General features: G+C 37.2%; 1 protein-coding gene across 5 annotated transcripts in view; it reads right to left on the bottom strand.

Moving 5' to 3' along the window:
* The window catches only part of ldb2a (LIM domain binding 2a), a 161,232-nt gene that overhangs the window by 11,385 nt on the left and 128,027 nt on the right, over window positions 1-21,820 (bottom strand). The window contains exons 5-8 of one of the 5 annotated variants that reach the window (XM_041797585.1): window positions 17,217-17,300; window positions 7,279-7,402; window positions 4,603-4,656; window positions 3,757-3,908 (exon numbers count right to left, since the gene is read on the bottom strand). In XM_041797585.1, coding sequence (XP_041653519.1) covers window positions 3,757-3,908; window positions 4,603-4,656; window positions 7,279-7,402; window positions 17,217-17,300 — 414 coding nt within the window. The remainder of the gene's footprint in view (window positions 1-3,756; window positions 3,909-4,602; window positions 4,657-7,278; window positions 7,403-17,216; window positions 17,301-21,820) is intronic. The other 4 variants (XM_041797587.1, XM_041797586.1, XM_041797588.1 and 1 more) reach the window with 4 other exon arrangements.

Genomic DNA, 21,820 nt, shown 5'->3' with positions numbered 1-21,820 from the left:
ACTGGACCGTTTAGGGGTGGATCACCAGCTAAACAGCTGTCGCAGGTGGCAGACACTGTGTTTAGCGTGTTGGGAAAGTCAACCACAAACATTATCCCTGTACGAACAAGCCAGTAGCGTGTTATTAAATCGCTGTCATTCAACATACGGAGGATATCTCTCCTTCTTCTGTCTTTCCACCATCTTGTCTGTTTAAGACACTCTTAGGCTTCTTAAAAGTCCTCCTCCCTCCTCTTAACAGTTTTTCACCTTAGGAGCTCTCTTTAGGCCTAAGACGCTTTGTGAATAACTTTTATCTTACCAAGGGAAAATTCTGAGAAAAATCTTAGAATTCACGGAATTCTAAGATTTTTCTAAGAATGACGTCACTAAGAGCTACTTTTAGCCTTAGGATGCTTTGTGAATCTGGGCCCTGGAGTTTCTCCTCTAAGGATCAATAAATGATTATCTTCTCTCATGCAATTAAGATTTTTTTCCACACATGCAATAAACTGCTGACAAGTTCCTCAAAAACTTCATATATGAATAAAACTGATACATTTTCCCCCTGACCTCTTCCTGCTAACCCACTAGTATGATTTCCCAGAAAAGTTGGAATAAGCCTATGTGTGAACAAAGCAGGGAAATTCACTGCAACTGAGCAGGCTTGGAGGAAGTTGAAGTGTAAACTGAACATGAGAATGGGAAAGCAAGGGGATTTAAGTGACTTTGAGCATGGTCCCTAACAGGTTGGTCCAAGTATTTAAAAAAAAACTGCTGATCTACTGTGATTTTCACACACAACCATCTCAATGATACACAGATGATAGAACCACTCGTTACAACCAAGGTATGCAGAATACAATCTCTGAACGTACATGTGAAACCTTGAAGCAGATGAGCTCCAGCAGCAGAGGAACACATCAGGTGCCACTCCTCTCAGCTAAGAACAGGAAACTGAGGCTACAATTCAGGAGATTGGAAAAACGGTCTGATCTAAAGAGTCTTGAGTTCAGCTGCGACATTCAAATGGTAGAGTCAGAATTTGGATTAAACAACATAAATGCATGGATCCATCCTGCCTTTTATTAACAGTTCAGGCTGGTGGTGGTGTAATGGTGCAGAGGATATTTTCTTTGGCACATTTTGGGCCCCTTTGTACCAACTGAGCATTGTTTAAATGTCACAGCCATCCGGAGTATTGCTGCTGACCATGTACATGCCTTTATGACCACAGTGTACCCATCTTCTGATGGCTACTTCCAGCAAGATAATGCACCATGTCACAAAGTTCAGATCATCTCAAACTGGTTTCTTGAACATGACAATGAGTTCACAGTACCCCAAAGGCTTCTGCAGTCACCGGATCTCAATCCAGTAGAGCACCTTTGGGATGTGGTGGAACCTGAGATTCACATCATGGATGTGCAGCTGACAAATCTGCAGCAATTGCTAATGCTATCATGTCAATATGGACCAAAATCTCTGAGAAATGTGTCCAACACCTTGTAGACACTACGCCACGAAGAATTAAGGCAGTTTTTAAGTCAAAAGGGGATCCACCCCAGTACCAGTAAGGTGTTTATAAAAAGTGGCAAGTGAGTATATACTCTTTTCTGCCCACATTCATGTTCTCTTACACTCAATGTTAGACACTATGAATACATCCAGTAACACGTAGCATTGATATGAATGGAAAACCTGTCATTATCGTGTTTGACTCTGTCCCTCTGTCCGCCATCATGGATTCTTCTTTATGCCATGTCTAAATTCTTAAAAACTCCCTCCCTGCCCAACAGGAAAACCTCAAGCTATGAGGGTCATATGTGAATAAGAAAACTCAGGAAGATTTAAGGGGTAGGCTGTCCTGAAATGTTCTAGACCCGTGGTTCTCAACTTGTCTGGCCTCAGGACAAATAGTGAGCAAAATTTCCCCAAAATTTCAACAATACAGTAGTAGTAAATAAAAATGTTGCACTCAAGATCTTGGATGGAACAGAATTTATGACAGGAACAAGAGACAGGACAAAACTCACATGTTTACACCCCCTTTCCCCATGATGACGTGTAAATTTTAGCCAATTTTCCAGAGATCTTGAGAAATTACTTCCTTAACATGGTAAAAGCAGCTCTTTTATTGCAAGAAAAGGAGATAAATACATTGAAATATTGATAAAACATTTAAATTGACCTAGTATCACAATAAAAAAGAGTAAAATAAAGGGTATGGTTGCATTTCTTTATAGACTTTTGCCACCTTCTTTTTTTCCAGACACATGTACGCACCCCCATTTGGGTCCAGACCCACCAGTTGAAAACCACTGTTGTAGATATTTGCAGATATTTGCAGGGGAAAACAGCTTTAGAGTCATCCATTTTAAATAGTTTATTTTACTGTTATTTGTCTGTTTATTTATTAGTCAGCCTAATCTATTTCAGTCTTAGTTTTAGTTTCTGTTTATATTATGAGCTTATACATGTTGTTACTGTCAGTGTCACTTTTTTAAAAAATTTTCATCATTATAAATGTGAATTCAAGAGCTGCTCAGCTTCAGCTGCTATATCACCTTCCCTTCTCATTATCATCATACAGAAGTTGCTAATGACAACATTAGAGTGATGAAGCTACTATTATGTCTGCTTGTTCCAGTTAATGTCACAGACTTGTTACCACATACTTCCACAGCCTGCTGCTGTTGACCCTCTAACTCTCACTGCTACAACAATATATATATATATATCATGTTAAGAGATGTTTTTTTCTTTCCCATGCAACTTTGTTAAATGTCACTGAGTGCTTTGCACATGGTGGATTAATGTTGGGACTGTGTAAATAAAACAAAGAGTATAGTCTAGAACTAGTCTAGATCCTTAATTCTTGACCTATTTGACCTGATATCAAACATTTTTCTGAAGTATCTCAGGAGTAGCCAAGTCTAAAGGTTGAACATTTTACCATGATAAATTTATCAGAAAACCTTAACTGGCTGCTGTTGTCTGAAGACTACATATTACTGAAAACTGCTGCAGTCAAAGTACATAAGAAGCTCTTTTGTTTGACTTGCTATAGCCAGTGTTTATCCACTGCAGCTTTACATTGAGACAGCTATAGACAGGCAGAGCCTCACAGTACAAGCAAACTGCTCTTCCAGTCCTGTGGGCAGCTGTGAGTTCAGCGACTTGGTCAAGGGCATTTTCAACAGTGGTGTCTGAGAGAGGTGCCCAGAGTCACTTTCCCCACCCACATTTTCCCATTTGGTCCTGAGATTCAAACCTTTTTTTTTTACCACCAACCCTCTAGGCTACGGCCACTTGGTTGAGCAACCGGGTCAGCTGGGTCTTTTTAAACTTACATATTCTGAAGTGCATGGACTCAGAGAAACTGCTTGAAAATTGGAGAAGAAGCTGCACATGATGAAACCTGCAGCAAAGGAACATTGTTATGCACCTTTTCTTGTTGTTTATAACTTCAGCCGTTCTTGTACTATTTCCTGCTTTGATGATTTTAATGTCGTTTGAGTCACTTTTTATGATATTTGATGTATTTTCTCTTTGTCTTTTCTGGTGAGACGCTTCACACAAATCCCTGGAGGTTTCTTTGTCTCACTTCTTGAGTTTCTTTTGTACCCTCTCCTTCTGGTGTTTTTCTCCTCTTTTGTTAAAATAAATTAAACCTAATAGCTGCAATACCATTAGGAATATCTTTTGTAGCCTTGTAAACAAGCATGTGGAATCAGAAGAAAAAAAATAAAAGAGGGAAATGGAGCTGATGCTTACAGGTACCTGACTGGAGAGGCTGAAGTTGGTGGCAGGGCTGCGTTTCTTGCCGGCGGTGGTTCCCACACTGCTGTTGGCGCTGCTGGCTGAGTTCTTCCGTTTCCTCCTCTTGGTGGTTGTCTGTCGGGCAGGCTCAGCTTTGGCGCGACCAGCAAAGAGAAACAGAGGCAATGCCAAGAACATAATGCATACAGACGGAGACAAGGTGTAGAGATATGTGCTGTGTGGGTGTGTAAGGTCATGCAGCAGCAGAGGCTCGGACAGTTAGTCGAGCAGAGATGCATGCAGAAAAAAGTCTTTATGCATGCATGCAAATACAACATATAAACACTGAGAGGGACAAAGACAAGGGCTACTAGTCTACAATGATCCATGCTTTGTTTTCTTCAGAGGTGAAACCACAAACGTGTCACCATCTCCCAAGACATGCACTAGTAAGAGAGCCTGTTTCATTAGGAGAAATGCTCAACAATGGACCCTGATTCTCAGTGTAATGCAAATTTGTTAATGATTTTGTGTGCTGATTCCTCAAAGAGCCAAATGTAAACTGCTCTAGTGAGGCAGAAAGAGCATAAATGCTTGTTTTATTGAATATACTGAGTCCATTCTTGCACAGTTGCTACATTACTGCAATTTCTTTTCAAGCATGAGTGTGTTACTGTCAAGAATTTTGTTACTTAACTTATTTAATCGGGCAAATGTAACCTTGATTTGTGATAGTAGGCCTTCTTAAAGCATGCAGCTGAACTTTCACAATGATCTTGCACAAAAAATGTATTTCATGGCATTCACATAAGCATTAGACAGACCGGACTCAGACATTTAACACTGTAAGAAGAAAGATACCTTTTTTGTGATTTGTGGGGAATATTTCCGTTTTGAAGTTCTGTGGGTGTCCAGCTGAAACCGGAGCCAGATTTATTTTATTCATATGGTTAAATAATTTCTAGACAGAATGAGATCGGATATGACAACAGAGAAAAGTATGAAAAATATCTAAACATTCATCAGTACACAGAAGATACTTAACACCACTGGGAAACTTAAGATAAAAGATGTTTTCCGACTAAAAGTTATACATAATTCCTGAAGGTGCAATTAAATTACAAGTGAATTCATCATTATTAAAAGATATTAAGTACTGAAGCAGGTTAAATAGAGACCTAGGTGTTTCTAGTGTTTACAAATCATTTATGTGATGCATAATTTATGAATACACGATTCTGTAACTCCTGCTATCATTTGTTAGAAAACATTGTTCCCTTTAATCTCAAGAGAGACAAGAAAACAGTGCTGGGATCTTCAAACAGATGCCTCAAAATGAAATACATTTTTCGAGGTTCTTACTAATCACACCAAGGGAGATGCTTTTATATTCAGTTATGACAAACCAGCCACTCAATACAACCAAACTGTAAATCAGAGGCAAAACAATAAGGGGAATTTTTATCAGTATCATTTCTCTGTTTGATTCCTGACTTTGACAGACATGTGTGCAGAAAGAAAAAACAGGCCTATTGTCAGAAACAATCATTTCTGTTATCCAACTGTTTTCCTTCAATGCTGAGCCAGTGACGCACTAAAATCACTTCCATTTCCACCAAAAGGACTTATCAGAGCATAAATGTGCCTGTGGCTTCCTTCCTCACTGAATCCCAACCAGTTGCCAAGTTAGAGAAGAATTGCAGGAAAGGGGGAATAACACGGCACCAGTGAGGAAAACCACAATTCCAGCTAGACTGACAAGTTCAGGCAAATTTCATGTCACAATATGCAATGATGACATTAAATGAAAAACACACGGACCACAAAAAATAGATTTTAAAAGTTAGGGATCCAAAACCAGCACGATATCAAACCAAATAACAGTCTAAACTACTCAAAGTGGTTTCTAATAAATCTTAAATATATGTGCTGTAAACTACATCACCCATATAGGATTTCATACCAAGCTCTGTTCTCCATCCATGAGCACAATTAATCATCAATACAAGAGCTTTTTTTCTCCTCTCAGACTTTATATTCATAAAATGCTTTCCATGTTTTTTTTTCCTTTTCTTTGAAGAGCGTCGTCGACACTGGGGAGCTGCTGGCCGGGGAGCTGGATCTACTAGTCTGATTACACCCGGCACTCTTAATTAAAGTTACACAGGTCTGAGTCAAAGGCTTTTTGACTGGTGTTGGTTTTTAAAGACATCTCGTCATGCCTCGCTAAGCATTGCTGTAATTTGCAGCCACTCCGATGTGTCCAAAAAAAGAGAAAAAAAACTCATTGGCTTACTCTTTCTCTCTGCAGCTTAAGACCGAACAGCCAATTTAAGCCTGGTACTTTTCTGAAACCGCCCTTAAAACATCAATCATAGAAAGCTGAGAGGCCCGTTAAGATTGGCGAGGTTGAGATTCAAGAGGCAGCCCTGAATTCTGATTAATTTCACATACCTGACAGGCAAAACATATTTAAGGGATTAGCACATATAATGGCAAATTTGGATACATAAATGATGCAATAAAAACACAGACTGAGGAAAAATATTCATATTCCTACAAAGTGAGTGACAGAGGAGAATTAAAACCGGTTTTTATAAGAAAAAGTCACTTCAGCTTCAGCGACGGAAACGATGAACGCACACATGTAAATTATGTTCTGCTGCCATTTACTCAACTGGATTTAATTCCATTTGGGACAAGAAACACCTTTTTTCGGTAGTGTGTTTAGAGCAGGCTGATATAAAGCTAAGTGACAATATTGGCTAATGGAAAACCACAAAACCATGTAGCATATCCACTCACAATTTCAGGCAGAAGTAGCTTAAGTTTTAACGTGCCTCTGCAGATTTATTTTGACTTCTTCACTCAGAATTTTGGATGGTCTTTCCTTGAGCGGACAGAGGCTGATGCACTGCTGGGGCATTTTTGTGAATAACAAAGACGCCTACCGCTGAACCTGATAATTAGCTATTAAGTAGGGCTGGGTGATATCGACTAAAAATCATATATTGATATTTGTTAGCTATATGGCAATTCATGGTATGCATATTGATTTTTTTTGTGTAAAGACAGATCAAAGACAGAAGAAAAATATCACACAGACACTTTTATAAACAGATAGCTACACAATATCAACATCTATATGAAAAATGACATAGGAAATAAATAAACCCATTGGGGAAAATAAATGAAAAAGTTATTTTCTTACTTTGTATCTTGCTTTAAAATAAATCAAGATATCTCAAAACTCAATATACTGCCCAACCCTACTATCAAGTCGGTGTACGAATAAATCAACTACAAATGTAGTCAGTTCTATTAAATTGTATAATGTTGAATTAGCTACATAGCCTGGCAGCCTATTGTTACAACACCAGAGGCAGTTTGGACTACGACAGGGTCCCAGATATAACTGCAGATGTCAGGCTTTGAGTTCTGGGTTTTGTCCGAAACACACCACCTGTATCTTTTTTTATTGGGGATGCTTTTGGAAAATAAACGTTTGTGTCTTTGGGGTACACAGTAGGTATTTACCTGGTGGGGCTACCATTCTCTGCCATTTCTGGAATAAGCATGTCTTGAGACAGTCCCGGGGGCTGAGGTTGTAGGTCTTGTGCCTTGACATGAGCTCCTGCATGGGCTCCAGGATGACACACAACTGCAGACACAACAGGGACAAACAACACGTTCAGTTAGAGCAGATTTATGTAACATGTGATGAGGGAAGAGGTTTCACAGTGTCCACTGCTGCAGCCTCAAATCAAGGTAAAGCAAAACAACGCCCATAAAAACTCAGTTTGTTGCTCAATTAATCACCACAGACTGACTTTGAGTGATTAATTGAGCAGTAAATCTTCTTTTTATAGACACTATAAATAAAGTACCTGTTTAAAAAAGGTTTACTGTCAGGAGCTCTAGAGACAAGCACACAGAGACAGACAGAAAGGGAAAGATGGGAAGGAGGATACATCTCAATATGAGCAGCTTTTGTTGAGATGTTTACAACTCACAACAAAGTGTGTGTGACACATTCACGTGTGAATACACACATTGTTGGACACATTTATGTGACGGTTCCCCACTGAACAGTCCCTCGTTCCCACACTGCACTCCAACAATGTTCTACGGTTAAAAGACTGAGTACAATATGCAGTCTGAAGAAAACTGTAAATCTCTGGTGAGCTGTAGTGAGAGGAACCAGAGGTCAGCCTGTCATCTTAAATACATTAGGCTTAGCTTATCCAGATAACATCTGGATAACATTACAAGCTGGTCAGGCCTTCCTTTTTTAATAACAGCAACCATCCAAATGCCTGTCGGTGGAGTCAGAGAACAGTGATTGGACAGTTATAAGGCTGTGTTTTGGCTGAACCAATCACAAGATAACAGTGGGATCACACTCCAGGCAACCTGCCCATTTCTTCCCTCTGACAGGATTTTTACCTGACTTTTCTGTCTTTGAAACATGAAAATAACATGATTTTCCAGCTATGCTGGTTTGTGAGGAAAATAGAAGATTATGTTGAACAACAAACTAAAGTATAAAAGAAGCACATAAGTCGTTTTTTTTTTTTACTCTTAGAATTTCATGTATTTGTCTGTGGAGAGGCCGTCACATTTGACCTCTTGTCTAAATGATCCTGACATCAACAACATCTTTTGTTTTCTAAATGACCAAGAGCAGCACACACTTTTAAGGTTATTCCCTGTAATACTGTTTAGTTTCCTACAGTATTTTTCATAATGTATTGATCTGTTATGGCAAGCAGGTTTTCACCTGATTCAGGTGGCCTATAAACAATGAACTGAAGATAAGAATGCAGTTTTTAAAGAGCAGCTGCAGTTTAACTGAATGTTATTTTCACAGGCATATTGTTACTGACATTTTTGTAAAGACCCAGGACTTACTGCTTCTGACTGCTTAGTACCCTGGTATGTAACCCTATGTTACAATAAGCTTTATACTCAGTATGTTAACATAACATAGTACAGTCAAGCTGCAATTATAGATCGACTAGGCTATTCAAAAGCCTAGTCCAAAAACACATGCACACTGGGGGAACCAAGTTTTTGACAGGAGCATGTTTGCCTCTGCAACAGTAGGTGATGATATGATTCCTTCAGCTAGTTACTGATTCTTCCTCCTGCTGACCTTGCTAACAGCTAAGCAAATGGTAATCTGGTAGTATGCTGAGCGGTGAAAACATGGGAAGATTCTACAGCATGGTACATTTTGTACACACAAGAGTAAGTTCGTCTCTAACTACACTATGCTCTAGTTTTAGTTGAGCTTGGATAAGATCTCAACTTTTTAGTCACTATATGCACACTTCATTTAACCTTGCAAAGCAGATGGATACGCCTGTTCCCGTGTTTCTCATTGGTGTTTGGGCCCACTTAAAAAGTGACAGGACCAATCAGCGATGAGGGGCAGTACTTTTGGGCGCAGCAGAGTCATGACTTAAGCTAGCAGCAACAAGAGGCCAGTGCAATTATGGCGGAATTAGCGTGGATGCTGCTAAAGCACCAGCTTTATCAGAACTTGATGACATTTCTTCTTTAAAAGAAGAACAAAGAACAGCAGTGAGTTGTTTTCTTTCAAAAACTACAAACTCGTGTACTGACATGTCTACAGTCGCCATGGGGTCACGCTATGCAGTTCTGTACGGAGTTTACTCCTTTGACAGGGGCGCAGCTTGGTAGTGGCTACGTCATGTGTTTTGTTGCTCTGATTGGCCCGTAAAGATTTGATGGACAGAACGTTCATCCAATCACCCTCCGAGTTTTTTTTTTTTCAAAGGTTCTGCCCTTTCCCTTGCTGTCTATGAGAGGTTTTCCAGATGGATGTGTGAAACAAATCCATCTAGCGTGCCAGGTTACACTTCATTTGGATTCTTCCAGATAAATTCATCACACATTTCCAGAAAAAGCGAGTCAGGGATGTGATATTAAACTGAAGATTATTGTCACCATTACTTAGTCTCTTTTCAAAGGAAGGCATTAATCAATGGGTTTTTAACATGCAAATATGACTTAAAAAGATACAGTGAAATATGACAGTGTCATAGATAACCATCCTGTACCGCATGTTTCAAACGCTACTTGTTAGGCTAGTATAGTTTTTCTGTTATTATCAGATGCTGCACTTTGTAGAAGAATAAGTAAAACATACCAGACCAACTCAGTCCTATAATCCAGTGATAACTGGGACATAAGATGAAATAAATAACAATATTTTTGCTGTTTTTGTCCCTTCAGAACTAAACAGCGTCTAGTCATAGACCACTTTTGACGGAGGAAAGAAACATGACATTGCAGGTTAGGGCTGCACAATAAACCACATTTATCACTACGCCATTATGAGCATATGCAATGAACACATCACAAAGGCCTGGATTTGTTACAAAAATTAAGAACATCTATAATACTTAAATAAACAGTAATTTCTTAGTTAGCATGTGCCCAATTTTAGTTTGATTGAGGTCCAGGTATAATGGTAACCTTGCAAAGCAGGTGGATATGCCTGTTTTCTTTCTTTTTCACTGGTGAATCCATCTTGTTAAGCTCCCATCTGAACCGTTTGGCCCCGGTTAGAAAGTGACAGGACCAATCAGCGATGAGGGGCAGTACTTTCAGGTGCAGCAGAGTCGTGATGTAAACAAGCAGCAACAAGAGGCCAGTGCAATTATGGCAGAATTACCGTGGATGCTGCTAAAGTGCCAGTTTTATCAGAACTTGACAACATTTCTTTGTTAAAAGAAGAACAAAGAACAGCAGTGAATTGTTTCCTTTTCAAAAATGACAAAAGTCAAGTGCTTACATGTCTATAGATGCCATGTTTTGCGTTATTCCTCAGTAGCTGTGAACGCGCAGCTCGATAGCAGCTACGTCACGTGTTTTGTTGCTCTTATTGGTCCATAGAGATGTGACAGACAGAACGTTCACCCAATCACACTCCGAGTTTTTTTCAAAGCTTCTGTCTTTTCTCAAACATATTGAAGCGTTCCCAGATTGATGTGTGAAACACATCCATCTGGCGTGTCAGGTTAGTATAATGGCATAAGCTTCAAAAATTATGTTTATACAGTCAGATGAAGTTTAAGCTATCTTTAATCTATTTTAAGGCTATTTTATGGAAAATTAATTGCAAAAAAAAGCATTAGTTTGGTTTTAGGAAACAAATGCAATATGTAAAACATGAGCAAGAGCAGATAGAAACTAAAAGTCATAACTTACATAATTGTAACTGTCTCCACACAATTTCTATGTAAACTTGATATCTTTACTTTTACCTTCTTTCATTTTCATTTTCTAAAAGTCTTACCAGGGACAGGAGATGGAAACTAGGAAAAGCTATCACCTCTATATTTGAAACATCAGTTACTTTTAGCTTGTTTGTAACAGGCTAAAGTTTGACTATGTAATTTGCATTGTTCCTATCAAAAAATGTAATAATAATTAATAAATAAATATGCAGTCTTAGATATTTGTTTATTGCCCTTGATTTTGTTATAGAAATATTTAATCACATATTATATATCTATTTAATATCACACAGGCCTTATATAAACATAAAAACAAACAGCATTTATTAAGGGTGATTCTCTGGGTTGTCATATTGCAATATAACTAATATAACAGACAAAAAAAGATTTTAAAATGTGACTTCAGTCAGGAACACTCTCATCATACATTTAACAATTTTACTACTCAAAAGATGCTCCCTGTGTTAGCCAAGCAGCATGCTCTGACTTTCCAGGGAAAGCATGGCTAGAAACCCCCATATAGACAGAATATGTTGAATACTTTAAAATTAGTTCAAAAGCAATTAATCCATAGCAGCATGAATCTGAATATGAGGGTAAAATAAGCTTTATGCTATAAAGGAGGAGGCTGGGGTGGAGGAGGTTAAGCTTTTCCAGCAGCATAGTGAATCAGCGATAATGCAAGCAGGGATTAGTGAGAAATATGTCATATTTAAATACACTGCTGAGAAAGGACTGTGATTGGGGATAATTAGGATCAGATGGCCATCAGCTGACCCCAGCTGGGCATATGACTACTCTGTCCTGCATGAACTAACACTAGGCTTCAAATTTTTCACAATATTGAGCAGTCCTTACACAGGTTAATGTTGTGTTGGGTGCACAAAGGGCCTTGTTAGGATAAAGGACAGAAATTACTATTTAAAAAAAAAATCAAACTAACAATTTATTGCTATTTTGTCATTACATGTCTACAACAGCCCCACATGACTTGATATGAACACAACCAACTCATAAATCCTACAACCACTTGAGAAAATGTGTAGCAGTATCGTTGATGGACAGCTACGTTCATAGTTCATGTATTATACGAATATCATGGTTGAAGTTATTTTCCAGAAAGAAGAAGACATTAGAAACACATGTACTACGTGTCATTGATCTGACATAACTGATGTTTTAGCTGACTGGCTGAGCAGATGATTTTGTTTCCAAAAGTTCGATGTAAGGTCAAAAAAAGGCAGTGAATGTAGGCGTGGGTTCACTAACTTGCTCAAGGGGACTTTGACGGTCATTACTGACAGTAAGGAGACTTTTAATCATTCTGTTCATGCTCAAATAATCTCAGCTGACCTTCATCTTCTACCAACCTTAAATTTCTGATGTCAATTCTAATCTACTTGATCAGCCTGCCTTTAACCGCACTGTGCAATACCTTCAATGTAAAAAAGACAGAGCAGGGGAAAACTTTGAATAAGACTCCAACATTTGCGGTGCCTGTTTTAATAAGTACAATGTGTTATACAGAAGGTTTGGAGGCTCTTTTCCTGAAATCACAGGGAATCCTCGCTGAGATAGTTTAACATGATGGATATTCAAACCAGGAATATTCACGTCTGTGGTTTCAAACTAGTGTTTCTAACAACCGTAGAGTCTGCTGCTTACGCCAAATTACCCTGCATAAACACAGTAATGTCTGCTGCTATTCCCTGTGTTTCGATGCCATGCAGCTCGAGGTAAAGTGAACATCCCTGTAGCAGACTAATCCCTTGTTCTCCTCTGATAGTTCCCTCCTGACACAGTAATATCCCTCCACAGCTCAGCCAACAAGCCCTGGCTCTCAGCCTGAAAACAAGGGCTATTTTCAGGCTGAATAGTAGGAAGCTAGCAGCTCCAATACATGGAAAGGCTTAAATACTCCAAATGAAAAAAGAACAGTGTGTGCGTGTTTGTGAGAGTTAGAGAAAGGCCGGTTGTAACCTCTTAGCCAGGAAACGTCACTCTCTTTTTGAAGGACTGATAAACGCTGGGAAAGGTCTTTTCCACAGACACATTAATGCTGATTTAATATGAGGAAAGGGTGTATTTAACACTGGCATCCTTGGATAACAGTGGGGGAAAATATCATTTGCAAAATAAGTTTTAGATGAATAACAGTGACCGCAAAGCTGGGGTTTCCAACCTGGGGATCAGGACTCCCAAAGATTGGAGTGTGTTTAGTATGGGAAAAAAAAAATCTGCAGCAAAAACATCTTTACCAGATTTTTCTGCAGTCTTTGCTTTGTTATAGTAAAAGCTAGGTATTAATAAAGACCTCAAAATAGGATGATGATTAAATGTTCTATAAGAAGAATCTCATTTGCTTTACGTTAATGCTTACGGGCCAAAAAAGATTGGAAACCCAGTTCTGCAGAACACATAAAATATCCACATAACACTGAAACATCTGCATCTAGGCCTTTAATTCTTACTTCTGTCCACTTGGTGCTCTTTAAACTGGAAATATGATTAAACTCACATGCTTCAAATGCAAATTCAATAAACTATATATCCCTACTTTTGAACTAATGAAATAGTTTATGATGTTTTCATTATTACTGAATTGGAAGAAAACCCCAGATTGAGGTTAAATCCCTCGTTAAGATGAACATTTTTTTGTAGCATTTAAAATAAAACCACATTGTGCTCTGGAAAAGTCGGGCCAATTCCTAATTTAACAGACGCACAAGGATTTATGCTAAATATTTCAAGCACAGAGTCATTTTAACAGCTAAACCTTTATCCAAAAGCAGATCTGGGAATATTCAGACCACAAACAACTTAACCCTGTCTGTAAAACATATGTTGTCAGTACACAGAAAATAAACAGAATGATCCCTTTTTCATTGTTTGTTTGCTAAAAACTGACCATCACAATAAACTATATAAGGCACAAGCAGAGGCTAAAATCTTATAATTACAGATACTTCAGTTTTCTCTTTCAATAGCTTAACAGTCGCCGTCTGCGTAAAAAATCCTTGTCATAGAAAAACAAAAACATGCACCCTGCTCCCTCTCTCTCCCCCTCTCTCTGTGTCTTCCTTCACTCAGTTATTATAAGCAGCGGAGGTGCCGTTCCCTGATTCGCGCGCCATTTCACAATTATGAGTCTCAACAGGGAGCGTTCATTAATGTTATGCTAATTTTCTGTATCCAATTAATTCTTCTCTCTCCCGCTCGCTCTTGTTCTCCCATTTGGAAATCGTAGCTGTCAGTCAACTGTGGCGTCGGGAAACACAAACAAAACCCTGTGAAATAATCACTAATGTATTCAGCAGGCTTAAGCTTCCTATTTCTGTAAATTATATTGCTGCGGTCAGGTAGAAAAAAAAACATGTATATGCAGGGAGTAAAGGAGGAATAAGTGCTTATTTTTTTGTTTTGATGCCATGAAATTATACACTCAGGTTTCAAACGCCTGAGAGTCATAGAACGTGTTCAGCACATAAATACAAGTGCAAGCATTCAACTGCATGGAAAGACAGAAAAATAGTTACACTGACAGTCACAATATACCCACAAATAAACACAATATTTTACTTGTAAAAGAAAAACCTAGAAATTAATGTAAATGAAAAAAGCAGAGAAAAGAATGATGATCATGCCAAGAACTGTACGTGACAGAGCATGACTATTTTATATAATAAAAAACACACCCCTTTGTCATGTAGTAGGTCTAAGCAGTATATAAAATTAGGATTATATTTGTATATGTTCCAGCAAACATAACTGATAAGACAACATTGTTTATATCGATAAACAGTGTTACGTGTTTCTGTTGACATCATGTGACCATTGGTTAGTGCAATGCTGAATGAACTGATTTAAAATAAAAACAGATGTCAGGCCTAATGCTCAATAAAAAGAATGTTTACAGTAAGAATAGCTGACAGTACTATTACTAGAGGCCACAAGGTAATTTATTTGAAATCCACACATTTGACATTTATTTGAAATTTTTAACATAAATGGAGATTTATCATTGTATATATTTATTAAAGGACCATTTACATTATTTTCAAAAATCAAGAGGTCCTAAACACCCATTATTGTTCAATTTATTGTTTTGATGGTACAATACGATATGGTACAATACCATACCATACCATGATGTACAAAATGATACACTTTATTAGGAACTAAGGGAAATTAGTCATGGACTCAAAGTGCTGCACACATACAGCTGACAACCACAGTGACAAATATGAAATACAACAATCTAACAAACTGCTATTGAACATTACCCACATTGCACATGATCTGCATAGAAATAATAACAATAATAATAATAGTTATTATTATTATAATGATCAAAAAAGAATACAATAAGGGAAAAACATAATAAGATAAAAAGGTAGGGCTGTGAAAACATACATATTATCATATTTAATCACAGAATTTCTGTAGTTAATCGCACCCTTTCATTGCATTTTAAAATTACACTTTTGGCATCTTAAACTGTTTTTGTGTCATTTTGGAATTACCTACTGTCTTAAACTAAGGGTTAATTACTTCCTTTTTGGATACAGGCCTGCTTTTAAAGAAAGATTTAAGATTATAGCATGGCCTTAACCACAGAAAAACAAACTTGTTATGGACCGATAATGAAAACAAGAGATCATTAAAAGGACCCAGATGACTTTTGACTTGTCCACTGAGTTGTCTCAGTTTTTTAAAGTGTAATGAGACAGTAGAACAGTGGTGAACTTATTTTTCATCACCATGGCTGCAGGGAGATGCTGATGCGTCTTAGCCAAAGTGTTTTAATAGGGACAATAAAGCATGCAATTAATCGAGATTTTAAAAAAAATCACAGTTAACTCCATTAGTCTTAACAGCCTTAGTAAAAAGACAAAGAAATAAAAGACAGTGACTTTATTGCACAACTCATACAGCCTCAAGAAACCTTTCGAAATTTAATCAAGGTGGGCACAAACAAGTATAAAAACTGGTTCAGTTTACACCTGGGGACTCTGTATGATCCACCAGATCGAGAAGTACTCCAGGTGAAGGATATGCAATCGATCAGATAATATTCTCTGAGAACAGACTGCTCATACATGGACTGGAGGTAGAGGTTTTCAGTCCTCCAGATGAGCAAGTTTAGATTTCAGCAGAACAGAAAGATTACCATACCACGCTGACATTCCATACTTAGTGATGCGCTCCAGAAAGCCAGATAAAAGATTTAAAAAATGCGGGCTAATTCCTGCACACTGTCTAAATTGCCCAGACAATAGCTGACAACTGTTGATAGCAGACCACCAGTTCCACCCATTTATCCTTTACCAAAATATTAGTTCACTTTAGACGAGAGATGCACCGATTGTAAAATCAGCGCTGAGGCTGATAGTGGTGTTTTTTTGACTACATCTTTTGGTGGGAGACCCCCACTGTGCAAACATTTTCTCATAACTGACCATGAAAACAGATCAGACTCTGTCCAACAGGTCGAATCTTCTACACAGTAATAATCTCTTCTCTACATCAGCTGTTATACTATATGTGCTAACTGCCAGCATTAAATTGATCAAAACAACAGATAAATCTGCTACAATCATCGGTTCATGCCCATATTATTTGCCAATGGCTGATGTCTGTGAAAAGGGCTGATATTGGCCTTTACTTACAACAAACTGTGCATCAGTGCATCGCTAGTTTAGACAGCGCTCTCTCTCCTTTGGTCAAAAAAAATGACATAAGATTTTAAACAATCTGTGCTAGTATGGAAAATCTTGACAACCTCAAGACATCGAACTGTTGCTAATGTTTTGTGCAATTTAGACAAAATGTTGGAGTTTGTATAAGATGTTTTGATTATCACAACTAAAAATTGCACAGTAATGGGTGTCTAGGACTTCTTTTTTGGTTACAGTATTATCAAGATACTATGATGTAGTTGGATTTTTACTAAAATCAAACCAAAGTTCAAAAATCTGGTGTTATGAAAACCAACTATTATTACTTTACAAAAATAAACTGTATCAAAACACCTAAGTCTAAGGCATTAAGAGATAAAATGTGATTCACATGAAATAAATCTTAAAGAAATGGGCTAAAAATGTTCCTCTGTGTGCATTTAAGTGCAGGGAAAACAAGAAGCAGAGTGACAGTCATAGACATTGTCACACACACATATACACACACCCCCACATGCAGAGTTCTTACCCTGAGGTAGTTGAGGGTGAAGTTGGTCAAACCCATGCGAGTGATGTTTTTGGACAGTTGTTCCAGCACCTGAGGGTCTTGTGCCTGAAGTCAGAAACAGAGAAATGAAAATGAACCTCAAATGCATGTTTATATTGAGTAAAAAGATATATTATTGTACATCCATAACTTGTTATGTTTGCATTTAACTGATGACAAATAAACTAATTATCTACAGGCAATTAGGCTAATTGGCATTCATCAGACGTGCACAATCAACACGTTCACACCCTCCAGTCATAAATGCAAGTACTTAACATTATTATTGCAGTTGAGCCATGAAGCTGAATAGAAGTGTTTATGGCCCCGTCATTTCACACTAATGTCAAACTGTGGACTAATTAATTGATATTACTTTGTCATTCCATTTCAATTTCTGCATATTTTTAATTTCATATCTGTGCTGGATTTGATGATGTTGCTCTGTGAAAGCGTACTGGCTCTGGATAGCGAGGGGAATTAGTTTAATAACGTAAAGTTAAAAAAAGCGGTTGAGAAATTAAAAGACGCTGGTCTTTCTGGTGTTGTAGTGGTATATTTTCCGTGGAATGAAAATGATGATTATACTGGCATTGGGGCTGGGCAATAGAGGAAGTCTTTTTTAGCTTCATCAATATGTTTTCAAGAAAACATTTCAATAGATATAGATTAAGTTTATTAAAAAATTCAAATACATGGCAGACCTAATGCGCAGTAAAAAGATTATTTTCAGTGAGAATCACTATCAGACACATGATTACTGTTCAAAAGAGGCTAAATTGGAGATGTTTTTTTTCTAAAAAGAGAACTATTATTTTTCATCATATTTTATTGAAGGAGCATTTCCATGATTTTTCTTTTCCCCCCACAAACAGGAAGTTAAGTTTCGTCATTTGATATGTGTCAACCTTATGATGCTGGCTGTAATCAAAGTGCCTGTGAGACATTCAGCAAATGGATTTGTCTTAGAACAGACCTGTTTTAGTTATTTCTTTATAAATAAAAATATGGAGTTACCGATATTGTTTCACCATTTTGCTAATAAGTATTGAGATATGAATTTTGTTGGACAGCCTAATTGGCAAATATAACTGTCTATTTAGAAGACTTAAGCCAAAAATGAAGTGCTCATCTTGAGAATGGGCTTTTAAAGTTTCCTTCTTTCCCCCCATTTTACTGCTTATAATGGCATTTTTGCTTAAAATTAATATTCTAACACATTGTCATTTTCTGAACAGTTATTCTTCCCTGTAAATTGCATATTGCTTTTGTCTGTTAGAATTTCATGCCTCTTAAATTACTAAAGCATGATGTGTTTTAGGAGACTTAGAAAAAAGGTGAAGATATGACCAGTATCTTTGAGTGTGTTTTGGAATTTCTACTGCATCTATTGATTAAAAATAGGGAAACTCTGTGACCACACAGTGTATGTAGGAGTGAAAAATGCATTTAAAGTAAGAAAACAATACGTAAAGAAAAAAAGATGGCAAGTATAGGAAGTGTCTGATTGAAAAAAAGTTATGAAGACTTAATTATTCTCTAAGCTTGTTTTTTTCACTCCAGGAAAAAGCAGTCAAATCATAAAAAAGCTGTAGGTATTGACAGAGCAAAAACATAGCTGAGTCTGAGGAGGAGCAGTGAGCACACTTGCATTCACTGCCTCATGAAAAATGCATAATTCTATCTCTAGTCGCATCTCTGTGTGGAGAAAGGGAAGAGGGGAGCGAGGGAGCTCTTCTGTACCGTCAGCAGAGCGACATGAGTGACGGCAGAATTGAATTAGTGTGCTTATTATTGGCAGGCCGTCAGAATCCAAACTACTTTACTCATCAGGTAGAATTAGGCTAAATGTAGTGTACAGGAATTTGTTTTGGCAAGGCTGGTGCAGCGACGTTTCAACAATATGTGGAGTAGCACGAGTAAATAGTGGCACATATGGTGCAGCGACGACACAGACACTCAGTTCAAGAGGCCAAAAACAGACAAACAACAGAGAACTGCACAGAAACTCATTCACTATTTAAAAGTCGGTGTGCCGAATAAGATGTTTAAACACTGAAGACAATAATATCCATAGTACATTACTTACTCCTTGTTTATCTTTACATCGAAAAGTCTAATCTTATCCTCACTCTGGTCGCTTATATATTTATGAATAAAAACATTTTAAAGCAGTTCTATTGTGTGATTTCTATTCTTGGTTTTGTTATTGCTTTTACCTGGATACTTCATTTTGTCATATGTTTCCAGAGCACTGGCTGGCTGCATGCTGTGTATCTGTTTGCTTTGTGTTTTCAGTGGTGTTTACATGTTGTATTACTTTCTTCTTCATAACAATATTTTCATGCAAAGTGTGAGGTGAGTGTCCAGGAAAATATTCTCTTTGACTTAAACCAAGTTCTCTAACATTAAAAAGAATTATTTCCGTGTAACAAGAAATAAAACGATCAAAATCTAAAGTTTCCAATCCAAGTAGACTGAACCACAATTTTCTGCACCAACCTTCTCTGAAATTAAAGACAGAGCTTATCTTGGATTGAAAGTGTTTGAAAAGCATTGTTAGTGCCTTTTTGAGTGTAATGTGATGTTACAGGTATACATCAAGGTGTCTCATCACTGATTTCAGCTTTTTTGTGATGTTACAAGATTGGGTTTTAGTGATTGCATTAAAAATCGCAGGTCTGATCTTCTCATTTATTTTATTACCTTTCATGTCTAAAATAAATTAGAAAATATTAAAAAACCTCTCTTTCCCCTTCTTATATTTGCTGTTTTTAACCATGCACAGCACCCAATTATTTGTCTTTAACTTTTGTTAAACTATTTTATCTAACTACTCCTTTACATATTGTAGAGGCACGTCACACCTTTTACTTAATCTATACAGTCAGATTCAATACATTTAATAAAATTAATGCAGCGATTATGAAATACTGCTTTGGGTTTGATTTCTCATTCAAAGATAAGGTGATGAAAATAAGTATTAACCTTACAGGAAATTGTTCCTTTCATCTTAGAGTAGTAGTTATAGTCCAAGGATGAAATATGTAACAGGAAGAAAAAGCTATTTGTTTAACTGATCAACAGATGACACATAATACTGAACAGACCTACTCTTCATACCTACATGAATACATCGTATAAAAACAAAACAGTGTACAAATTGTTTATGTTAATGTCTCTTTGTAGACATAAGAATATATTAGTGTTTTCATTAATAAGATTAACAGCTGTTACATCTCTGCTGTGTTGATGATTTGTAATTATTTGTAAATATTTGAGCTCTTGCACTACAACTCTGCCTTATGTTTGAATGATGAATATTGTATGCGTGGGAGGGAGGAGGTGTAGCAGATGTTTGGGAGGGGAAACATAGTACACATCACCTGAGATGATGAGTGTTTTATCTGTGTGCATTTTTAATTGTTTATACCATCCCCCGTACAATGCAAGTCCTCTAGGTGAGTGGGTACATTCACTCAAGGTACAGTATGAATACTGAGGTACTTACACTTCATTTCATTGTTTCTATTTTATTGCAACTTTCAACTTCTACTCCACAAAAACCCAACGGGAAATTTCAAATGGTCAGAGTACATCTGTTTTAAAGCTTAAGCTTTCACATGTGCTCAAACATGATGTCAAATATGTTTAAGCATGATGGGGAATAATATTCTTTAAAAGATGCACAAAATGCATGTCAAATTCCACAACAAGTATTTAAATCCCTTAGATGAACATTGTTTTTAAGGAAAATCAATAAAAATTGTGGCAATTTTGCACCAAGAGTTCATAAATTGATAGTCTAGGTACATACCTCCAAAAGATTTCAGGAAAGACCACAAGTTTAGGACTTCTACTTGTGATTCAGTATTTTTAGATAGTGATATTGACATTTTTGACATAAGAGTATCTAGCTGCTTTTTTAAATGACAAAAATCAAACCTGACCTTGAAACAAACAGCTTAATTTTGAAGGCACTAAAAGACGGTTTATCGATGACAGCCATCTTGAAATCAGAAAAAGAGTGATGAGTTGTCAATCAATCAAACAGTCAAACATGCCATCTTACTTCCTTCAGCCCTTTAGTTAAAAGACAAGCCCTCAAAAAACAATCATCAAGATAAATTTAAGAATATTCAAAAATAAAAATAGTCACATACAAGATGTCTTAATGACAGACATTTCTGTCCCTGACTTTTGAGCAGTCAAGTTTCTAAGTCAGCATCTAGTGGACGTAACAGGAACTGCAAAGCTTTCTGATTGATCACTCTTTAACATGTATTTTCTGAGTTTTTTATTACTTTTCTCAGGGACACAGCTTCACTTTGGGACCTGAGAGCCTTGAATCTTGGCTTTTTGGAATCCTTCAATACTGACTGAATAGAAAAAGTACTTTTTCAGAAAGATTACAAACTTTTATTGGTATGTGAACATCTATGTGTTACCTTTTGCCAATTTATCCCATACTTTATATTTAAAGAACAGATTTACCAAACAAAAACACAGACTATGTTCTTTTGTTTTCATTGTATGATGCAATTCCTATTCATGCTCAGTGTCATTGCTGCTTTTTTCAAGTAGAT

This window comes from Cheilinus undulatus, linkage group 10 (assembly GCF_018320785.1).
Source record: "Cheilinus undulatus linkage group 10, ASM1832078v1, whole genome shotgun sequence".
NCBI classification, from domain to species: domain Eukaryota; kingdom Metazoa; phylum Chordata; class Actinopteri; order Labriformes; family Labridae; genus Cheilinus; species Cheilinus undulatus.
The sequence above is the reverse complement of the archived record's forward strand: the minus strand, read 5'-3'. Positions and strand labels throughout refer to the sequence as shown.